Below are 11,089 nucleotides of genomic sequence, written 5' to 3' on the forward strand. Positions count from 1 at the left end.
ACATAAAAATAAAGAACAGTGAAGCTAGATTCATAACTCTTATTATATCACAACATATTTATAAGAAAAATTACTACCATGTGATTAATTAATCCATTAATTATAACCTAAGTTCTTAATAGCTCATTTCATTTGATGCTGAGCTATATGAATTAATGACCTCTCTTCCCCCTCAAAATTTTAAAATCTACAGACAAGACATATTAAAAAGAAGCACTCTTTTATTTTCTAAAAATTGTTTATTTATTTTTGAGAGAACACAAGTGGGGGAGGGGCAGGAAACACAGGAACAGGGACAAAGGATCCAAAGCAGGCTCTGTGCCGACAGCAGTGAGCCCAACATGGGGCTTGAACTCATGAACTGCAAGATCATGACCTGAGCTGAAGTCGGATGCTCAACCAACTGAGCCACCCAGGTGCCCCAAGAGAAGTACTCTTTTAGTATCACGTGGGGGGGGTGCCTGGGTGGCTCAGTCAACCAGTTGGAAATCAAAAGCATCCAACTTTGGATTTCAGCTCAGGTCATGATCTCACAGTTCATGAGATCAAGCCCAACATCTGGCTTTGTGCTGACAATGCAGAGCCTTCTTGGGATTCTCTCTCCCTCTTGCTCTCTTTCTCAAAATAAACATTTAAAATAAATAAATAAATAAATAAATAAGTAAATAAATAAATAAGTAAATAAAAAAAGAATTGTTGATCTAGTTGAAAAAACCCTCTTGCAGGTTAAAAAGCAACGTAATACACCAACCTTAATCCTGCATATAGCTGACAAGCAAGTCAACAATAATAAATAATTCCAATTTCTAGCTAAATGGAGAATTTCATTGAGAAGATAATTCAAATGAGACCAGTATGGTAATTGGAAAGAAATAAAAAAAAACAAACACTTTATTATTTTAACAAGATAAACTAGAACTTAACTTAATGCATTTACTTCCATAGGACCATGAAAAGTACACTTTTCAAAGACATGAAATCAATATTTTAGGAGAAGACAACTACATCATGTGCCTGATTGATCTTTACCTGGGCGGCATCTTCTTCACATTTAAACAACTGCACCATCTGAAGCATCTTTAACCTTCGCACATCTACCATGTCTTCACATCTAATAAACCCAAACATATAAATTTAAGACATCATTTCAGTTTTGTTAATCACCACCTGGCACACAGGTTTTATAGTATATTAAAATATTTAATCTTACACACCATGGAGACTTCAACTATCCTGTACTGACTGTAAGAATTTTAAGGATATCTATGTTACATCAAAACACTTCAAAACCTCAAGATACCTGAACGATACCTAATCACACACCCTTGGATAGAATGGAGTCTGCAAAATACTGAAGCAAAGCACAAACAGTGGTACACTCAAACCCAAAGAAATCTCCACTGCCAGCTAGCTTTAAATAAGCCTCAAAGATAAAATTTAAACTTTCTCAGGGTGCCTGAGTGGCTCAGTTGGTTGAGGGTCCAATTCTTCATTTCTGCTCAGGTCATACATGATCTCATGATTTCCTACATTGGACTCTGCACTAACAGTGCAGAGTCTGCTTGGGATTCTCTCTCCTACCCCCCCCCCCCCCATTTTCTCTCTCTCTCACATGTGCGCACACGCGCATCTTCCCTCCCTCTCTCAAAATAAATTTTAATACTTTTAAAAAAGTAAAGCTTCTTAAATCTAATTGAGGATGATGTTCCAATGAAATAAAACAAAAATGTTAACACTTTACATTACAATACCCAAAGCACTATTTAATTCTAAATTAAGAAAAAAACAAAAAACCAAAAACACTCCCATCTGTTTTCCAAAGAAGAAATAAAGCTCTATTGGTCTCTGGGTGTTGAGAAATACAATTCAGAGTATTTTTAAATTTTATTTATTTTTTAAAATATTTACTTATTTTTGAGAGAGAGAGAGAGCACGAGTGCGTGCGCACAGAGGAGGGGCAGAGAAAGAGGGAGACACAGAATCTGAAGCAGCCTCCAGGCTCTAAGTTCTCAGCACAGGGCCCGACGCCGGGCTCACAATCATGAAACACAAGATCATGACCTGAGCCAAAGTCGGATGCTTAACTGACTGATCCACCCAGGCACCCCAAGTATTTTTGAATTTTAGTGTGGGCTGCCCTATCTAAAATACAGATTAAGCTTTCAAGGTGACTTAATCTAACTCAGCTCTGATCCATTCCCTTCATCCGCATGCAATTCCATGTTACTTTAGGCAGAAGGGAGAATTCACTACAATCCCAAACACCAACCACAAGTTACCAAAGAGGTACTAGGCTCCACTACAGTTGATGTTCTCCAGGAAGCTGAACAATAATACAGAAACCACTGTCACAAGGCTATTTTTTTTTATAAGGATCTCCTTTATGAAAGCCTATAACATATTACTAAAATGGCCTTATTTAAAGCAAATTCTACAAGGGACTAAAAGGAAGTGATGATGACAAATATTTTTTAAAGTCTGAAGTGAAACAATGTAAGAGACTTTAATGATGAAAATGGTATTGCAGATAAATTTAATACTGTCAGGTCTTGGATAATGTGCTTGAAAAACGTAAGACATGGTCTCACCTATCAAGTTGGTCCCATTTTGGGAGGTAGACTTCTAAAGAAACAGTGTGAGAAGTGCTTCTGTGGAGCTACATAAAGAGTTCTATGGGAGAGGGAGGAACAAGTGACTAAGCATGCCTTACAAAGCTAAAATGCCCTCCAAAAATAAGTATCCCTGAGTCTAGAAGAATAAGCAGGAGTCGATCAGCTAGAAAATGAAGAAAGAAGTATTCTAAGTCATAGATTCATGAAACAGCACAATGCATTCAGGAAAGTAAAAACAACTGTGTTTATATGAGAAAGTTGAAAGAGATAAGATTATGCAGAATTGAATTATGAAGGGTCTCCTATACTATTTCAAGGAGATGGAACTTATCTGGGAAAACAGGAAGTCACTGAGTGGGGTTTTATGATTAGATATGCACTTTACAAAGATTTACTGTCATGTACAACAGATTAGAGAGAAGCAAGGCGAGAGGCAGATAGGAGAGAAGATCTTAAACAGAAAACGTTCAGCATCCAGAGACAGTAGAACTTAGACATTTAACTAGGCTATAAGGGATGAGGAAGAGTACGGATTTTATGATAAATCCCAAATTTGGTAGCTGATGGTAACTTTATCTAGAAAATTAGAAGAGAATGTTATCTGAACATACGAGGTCTGAGGAATGTGAGGGGGAAACACTAAGTACGCAAGAGGAATTGCAGGTCTAAAGCAAGGGCAGGGGTGGGGTCAGAACCATAAATACTTAGTCACAATCACATGAAGTCATTAAAGTAGTAAGACTGTCCAGGGAGAACACATAAAATGAGAAGAGGATTTGGCCTCAAAACAAACCCTGTAAGCAGTGAAATCAGTGAGAGAACAAGAAATCAGTGAAGAAAACTGAGAAGAAACAGAATGCCAGGATGAGGGTGTTTTCAAAAGAAGAAAAAGTTGTCAGAAAGTTTCAAGAAGAAAGCAAATGTTAGTTTTGTCCAATGCTACTCCGCGTGATCAAGCTATGTTAAGACCAAAAATATTCCCTGATTTTGAGCAAGATCAGGCATTTATTAAATACGGTAATTACAAAGTCACTGGTGACCTCAGTAAGAAGGGCAGTGAAATGGTGAGGGTAGAAGTCAAGCTGAGGAGGATTGAAAAGTAAATGACAGGCAGTGAGGAAATAGTATGAGTGCAGATTAGACCTTCAAATGACTAAGCTCTCAGCAAGAACTCTCGGGCTAGACGACAATGAAGGAGTTGAAGAGGACAGTATATGCAGGTGTACAATTTTTTTCTTAATAGGAGAGATTTAAGCATTTAAATGAGAGGCAGAGATCAGAGTAGAGAATGAGTAGAAGAGGAAGAGAACAGAGTTACATCATCCTTTGGGACTAGAATAAACAATGAAATGGGTAAGTCTGCAGGTATGAGGCTAGAAGGAATTTCTGCCTAATGAGTATTTTCTGTGTGATGCAATGATGGGTTCTGTAAGGTTTTACTGATGATGTTAAAATTTCATGTACTTTCATAGATTAATTTAACCCTCTACTTTGTAATGCTTTTCAGTTGCTACTGCAAATTGAATTTTCAAAGAATCCTTTAAATTTCTTGCTTATATCAAAGAAAACTAAATAGCCTCTTACCCAGAAGCTACTGTCTAATCCTTGCACAGCAAATGAGTACAATGGATGTGTGACAATTGGTGAGTCAGAAGTTCAGATGAAGAAGTTGATCAATGCAGATGACACATTTAATAGCAACTCTAAACCAAAAAGTTCTCCAAAAAGGGTTTTCTTAAAACACAGAAGAGTCACAGGCTACACTGAAGATATGGAATGTGAAGTACATGGGTGTAACTGAAATTTTACCAGTGGGTAAAAAGGGGAAAGGTAGCATTAATTGAACAAATTGTCATTATATGTTAGTACAATTATACAGGATAATTCCACTCATCAAAATCTACTACATGCCTACTATATCACAGGTTAGAACTTGTACTCTGTATGAAAAATATAAATTATTTCACTTATTTTAATATTTGTTATTTTAGCAAATATTAACATTAACAGTCAAACTTTGCCTTTGTTTCCTAAGCTGCATATCTTCCATCACTCCTTGTATGTGGTCCACATTCTCTTTATTTTCAATGGTGACATCCTTTCCATATGCCCAGGATGCCTGATTGGAGATCTGATCCAGAAGTCCTTGACCTTTTTCACGCAAACCTTGTAATCCTACATCTAAAACAAAAGTGCCTAGATTTAATCTCTTAAACAAAGGAGGTGCTTTCCCTCCCTCAAGTAAATCCTCTCAATTGTACCTGGACTCCAAGTGGGACAGTTTTGTGCATTAAACTACCTTGGGGTGGAGGCCTCTGAACACTTCAGGCAATAAACCCCAACTGGAGCTCCTTCTCAGGCCAGATTCTCCGTCAAGAGAATTTCTGATTATTTTTCAAAATTGAAAGCAGGAAGAAAGTGTGAGAATTTCGATCTTGGTTACCAAGATTTTTCAATTTGTTTCCTTTCTGCTTTTATGGAGTCCAATTTTTAGGAGAACACAGCAAACATTTTGTTCAAAAATATGTAGAAGAGTTACAAGACTTCAAAGCATTCAAGCAATGTATTATCACTGTGAAAAAGGATGCTGAATATTTTAAATTTTGAGTATAGGCATCATCCAGCTTATACCAAATGAGAAGCAACATTTAGGGTATATTTACAGTACTCCAAGCTAGACAAGTGTAGAGGAATTTTTTTCTCTTTTTTTAAGGAGGAAAAAAAAATATGACTCTAAAAAGCTTCTGACATTTGGAAATAAAATGCATTCAGCATATTAGATATAAAATATGTATTATGCCTATTATGTTAAAATAACAAAGACTGCAAACAAGTAAAATGCCCATACAAACATGATTTTTCAAACCCATTCCCTTAAATCTTTTTCAATAATTAATCTGGTTCAATGATGGGTTATCATTTTCTACTAACTCTGGATCTCAAGTTTCTGCTTCCTTGCCTCCATTCCCCTTTGCCCTCCTATCCCCCCTCAATACAACCCTCCCTTCCCATTAGTACATCTACTATCTTCTCTCCACCATGACCTATGGAAATTCACTGTATTTCCTTCCTACTGTAGTAAAATGTTAAAAGGCTTGGTGTCAAGTGAAATGGGACCATCCTTCCCTTGGGAGAGTAGGTAACCTTGGCAATATTCCCAGTTTGGAGAAACAAATGCACAGAACCAAACCGACTATGTATTCACAAGGTTAGGATATAGCAACAACAAAAATCATTGCATAAAACACAGTTTGGGGCATACAAGGTTTACCACAAAACACTTCACAGCTAATTACAGTTTATGCATGCACTACAAATAACTGTTTATAGGATATGCAAGACATAGCACCTGTAGATATAGCTGGGTAAAGAAGAAAGGCTAAAGGCCCAATGAAGGAAGGGTGACTGATCATCAATGAAAAATAAAAACTTTACCATGTATTACACCCTTCAAAGGAATAAAACCTATTTTATACTAATTTTTCCTTTGTTCCCTATAAATAATTCTAATTAGCTCAGTATAAGGTGACTTTTCTAACCATAGTAATGGTATTTCTAAAAAAAGAACCCTTATGTTTCAGCATTTTTAAAATCTGCTTACCAACACTTTTCAGCTTCTCTTCAAGCAGTTTTAAAGTCTGCTGAATCGATGCTCCATCAGCTGGTGCTACATCTACGCACAACATCCCTAATAAGCCATCCAACTGCTGAGACAACTAAAGCAGAGGGACACCAAAGAGATAACCCTGATGTAATCAGCATCTAAAGTGTTTAATGATTAATGAGGTTTATGTCTAATGAGATTATCACAATTACACTTGAAAAAGACTATGCTGTTAAAAGACCAGGACGAATAATTAGAATACATGTTATCTGAAAGACAGAACACACAGATTCATGCACCAGGAAGACAGGGATTTATATCCAGGTCAGCAGAATGTAAAAAAAAAAAAGGTACTGCAAGTTCCATTTCAATCTAAGTTATAAAGCATAAACAGAGAAACAAACAAAATAAATATATCAACTAGGCTGGACCACTATTTAGACAAAACAGGTTTATGTGCATGCAAAATGACTTAAAAGTGAAAATTAAAAAAAAACAAAACTTTATCATCTCCCCACAAGCAAATTATTTCATTGTTCCAGAAAAATAATTAGGAGACATGCAAACCTGCAAAAATTATGTACAGATAGTGTCCAGATCATTTGAAGAAAAGAAAAGCAATCAGAGTAGACACTTACATCTTGGGCAACACCATGAAATTCAAGAGCTGCTTGTAAGAGATTCTGCCTAAATTCCAGCTGACTGGCCTGTCGGTAGCAAACATCACTAAGTTGTTGCTGCAGTGACTTCAGTTCCACGAGATCTTCCTCATCCCCAGCATTTAAGAGTGCTGCAATTTGCTGATTAAGTTCTACATAGACTGCAAACCATTCCTGTAACACACGTTTTAAAGTAAATTAAGGATCAAATTGGTTCCTGAAAAACTACATTACATTTTACAATTCCTTCAATAAACTAAATAACATATGATAATTTTCTAAGGCAAAATTACTTCAAGTGAAGATAAGAAGTCCCCAACTTCCAAATCCTTCCATTCCAACCTTGAGCTCACTCTTGCCAACAGCAGTATCTATCCTATATCCTAATCCTGGTCTCTGAATGTTCCATTTCCTTTCTTGTTCTACCTGAAACCTGTCCACCCTCAGAGAAAAGTATTACCAGACCACTTTTTCTCCCTTTCTCTCAAAACTCACTTCTCCTTTATAGTGCATGCTAATGGATGACATCCTTCCAACCCTTCCCATTTCCCAGGTAGTATGTAGTATGACAAAGGTAATTGCCTTCCTTTCTGTACCAGCCTTCCCACAGACTCCCACCATGTAGACAGTCATCCAGCACTTTATTATAGTTTATTATCAAGTTGGCTTCCATATAACACCCAGTGCTCATCCCAACAAGTGCCCTCCTCCATGCCGATCACCCATCTTCCCCTCTCCCCCACCCCTCATCAACCCTCAGTTTGTTCTCAGTATTTAAGAGTCTCTTGTGGTTTGCCTCCCTGCCTCTCCTTAACTATTTTGTCACCTTACCCACCTCTATGATCCTCTGTTAAGTTTCTCCTGTTCCGCATATGATTGAAAACATATCATCCAGCACTCTTAACTCTTTCCCTGATTCTCTCCTTCATTCCAACCATCCTCTCCACACCCTACCTCAGCTACCTACCCCAACAGATCCAAACTCTTGTCATTTTCATATACTACTATCAAGGCCCCAAATCTTAACTTTAAGAATCTCATTCTCTAACCACCAGCTATTGACTGTCCAATTAACACTCTTTAGGATGCTCACTCCTACAACCCCATGAGATTGGCCAATCCAATCACTTGCCTGTTTTACTTCCCAGCACTCAAGAGCCTCATGTCCTCACATCTATCTTTGGTCAGAGGCTAGAACCACCTCCCAGGGCACAATTCATGCTCATGTCCTGCTCTCTTCCTTCCATCAGATTCCCCTGCAGAGCCCTCAGACCTGGGTTTCTGTGCCTACTGTATGCCTATACCAGATATCTACTGTATACCTATACCTATATCTAGCAACAGAGCTAGATAATAACTGTGTTTTTTTTAAAAATAAAGTTATAAAATATTTAAGTATATACACTCTCTATATGAAAATATGCAAATACATATAACCTCAAATAGGACTCGAGCAATCCTATTACATTTCTCCAGTCAATTCATTTTACCATTCTCATGATTCTGTTTTCTTCACTCCTTCAATCTCCAACTCCCTTACCCTCTCTTCATTCTCAACCAAAAATCTAACTTCTTATTTCACTAGGAAGCAATGAGAAGAGAACTCTCTCACCTGTCACCAACAAATCTATGACCCTCCCTCCTTCTATAGCTCTATGCTTGCCCTCCCTACTAAAATAGCAGATGAATACTTCCTGCATCTAAGGCAACCCCTTCACTAGTGCTACCTCTGTTGCCTACATAATGCCTTGCTCTTGCACTTATCTTCTCTCTCCCATCATGAACTCACTCTTTCCAACTGGATTATTTCCACCAGCATACAAATAAAATGCAGTATCTTATATTTAAAAACAAAATATACTTAAGATAGCTGCATTTTACTATATATAAATTGAACTTAAAAACAAAAACAAAACAAAAACAAAAAAACTTAAAACCAAGACCATCCCTTAAAGAAATACTCTATACTCACTCTATCTTCTCATTTCCCATTCTTGTTTTGATCCATTCTGGTCAGGATTTTGTCCTTCCTGCTCTTATCAAATTCTCAGTCTTTATCTTATTGGGCCCCTCAGTTGCATTTGACAAAGGCAACCAGTTCCTCCTTGAAATACCTTTTTCTCTAGTTGCCTGAGGCACAGTAGCTCCTCTGCTGGCCCTCCTTCTGCTTCTTGCCCTCTAAATTTAGGATGACTTGGGCTCAGCTTTCCAAAGGCTCTTTTCTTCTAAATCAATACTCTTTGGGCTTCGAGGAGTTCACCTACCCATGCCTTTGAGTAACCTCTATATGCTGATAATTCCTACATTAACATTCGCACCTTAACCCTTTCCTGAATCCAATGTTGATATTCAACTGCCTACTACCTATCTTCATTTGGATGAGTATTATACATCTAAAATTTAACCTGTCCCTGAAGCTACTAGTTCTGAGCCTGCCAACCTGCTTCTGTTTCAGTCTTCCCCTTCTTCAGAGTGCTAAGGCCAAACACCTGATTCTTCCAAGAGCAAGTCTTACTGGTTCAATCTCAGGAACATGACAACTTCTCATCATATCTGCTGTTTCTATTCCATTATTAGTCTTTTATTTTCCTATTTTGTTGTCTGTCTCTAGTCCCTATTTTCCATATAGTAGCCATTGATCTTTTAAAAACATAAATCATGGGCACCTAGGTGGCTCAATTGGTTAAGCCTCCAACTTTGGCTCAGGTCATGATCTCATGGTTCACAGGTTCATGTCCTGCATTGGGCTCTGTACCGACAGTTCAGAGCAGAGCGTAGAGCCTGCTTCAGATTCTGTTTCCCTCTCTCTCTGCACCTCCCCTGCTCACACTGTCTCAGAAACAAACATTTAAAAAAATTAAAAACATAAATCAGTTCTCTGTTCCAAAATCCCTCCAAAGATTTCATGTTAACATTTAAAATAAACGTTAAGTTTCCTTCTGTGGGCTAAGTGAACATGCTTTGGCTCCAGACTCCCTCTAGAAACATGATTTTGTGTGACTCCTTACCTTGTTTACTGTGGTCAAAAACCACAAACATACCTACTGTTCCTTCACTATGGCAAGTAAGCTCCTGCCTATGAGCTTTTCACTTCTGTGGCCTCGATCTGAATTTCCTTTTGCCTGAATTTACTCCTTCATATTATTTCAAGATGTCTGATTAAAAGTGATCTCCTCAGAGAGGCCTTTCCTGAAAGCCTTGTCTTACCTGTTCTCCACTTCCTCTTTCCCAATATGAATTTAAGTTCCATATTATATGACACTGCTATATGCCAAAGAGCTTAGGATGATATGACCTACATAGTATGAGTCAATACATAGTGAATAAACATATAAGATGCTTTCTATTAGACACTGTAGATTAGTTGACATTAATTTAAGTAGGTAACAGGTACTGATCTAAATGGGGTCTACTCTTGTGCCCTGTACCTAAAACTTGGGTTTTGCTAATTTGTCACATTATTTTATTGCTTGAACTACTACTATGAAGCCTTTGAAAATTATTATCTTGATGATGTAGTCAGATGTAGTGAAAAGAACACTGGATTTGATAGACAGTCTCAAGGTCTGTCTTTTTTTCCTTACAAAAGATACGATCTTCATTAAGTCATTCAATTTCTAAGAACCTGTTACTTTCTTTATAACAGTGATTCAATAGGGGGCTATTTTGCTTCATAGGAAACATTTTCTAATATCCAGAGATACTTTTGGCTGCCACAACTGAGAAGGCACAATGCTAATGCATCTAGTGGGTAGAGACAAGCGGTGCTGCTAAATTACCCTACAATGCACAGGACAGCCCCTACAACAAAGATCTATCTGGCCCAAACTGTCAATGGTGCAAGGCTGAGAAACCCTGTTGTATATACAACACTGATACTATTATCTGTCTTACCTACTTTATTGGTTATTGTATAAATTTAATTTACATAATACTATGTGTAAAATACTTTTCAAGCCATACAGTGATTATAAACATTAATGGAGAGTAGGTTAAGATGGCAGAACAAGAGTGCTTGTCTTGATCAGTCTTAAGCATCCAACTTCGGCTCAGGTCATGATCTCATGGTTCAAGCCCCGCATCAGGCTCTGTGCTGATGGCTCAGGGCCTGGAGCCTGCTTCGGATTCTGTGTCTTCCTCTCTCTCTGTCCCTCCCCTGCTCGTGCTCTGTCTCTCTCAAAAATAAACAAACATAAAAAAAAAAAAAAAAAAAA

General features: G+C 37.6%; 1 protein-coding gene across 3 annotated transcripts in view; it reads right to left on the bottom strand.

The window, feature by feature from the left end:
* The window catches only part of SESTD1 (SEC14 and spectrin domain containing 1), a 99,802-nt gene that overhangs the window by 14,412 nt on the left and 74,301 nt on the right, over positions 1 to 11,089 (bottom strand). For all 3 annotated transcript variants that reach the window (XM_077776280.1, XM_077776278.1, XM_077776279.1), the window contains exons 10-13: positions 6,855 to 7,049; positions 6,214 to 6,328; positions 4,634 to 4,793; positions 1,030 to 1,111 (exon numbers count right to left, since the gene is read on the bottom strand). In XM_077776280.1, the coding sequence (XP_077632406.1) occupies positions 1,030 to 1,111; positions 4,634 to 4,793; positions 6,214 to 6,328; positions 6,855 to 7,049 (552 nt within the window). The remainder of the gene's footprint in view (positions 1 to 1,029; positions 1,112 to 4,633; positions 4,794 to 6,213; positions 6,329 to 6,854; positions 7,050 to 11,089) is intronic.

This window comes from Crocuta crocuta, unplaced genomic scaffold, assembly GCF_008692635.1.
Source record: "Crocuta crocuta isolate KB4526 unplaced genomic scaffold, BGI_CrCroc_1.0 scaffold17, whole genome shotgun sequence".
Classification (NCBI taxonomy): Eukaryota; Metazoa; Chordata; class Mammalia; order Carnivora; family Hyaenidae; genus Crocuta; species Crocuta crocuta.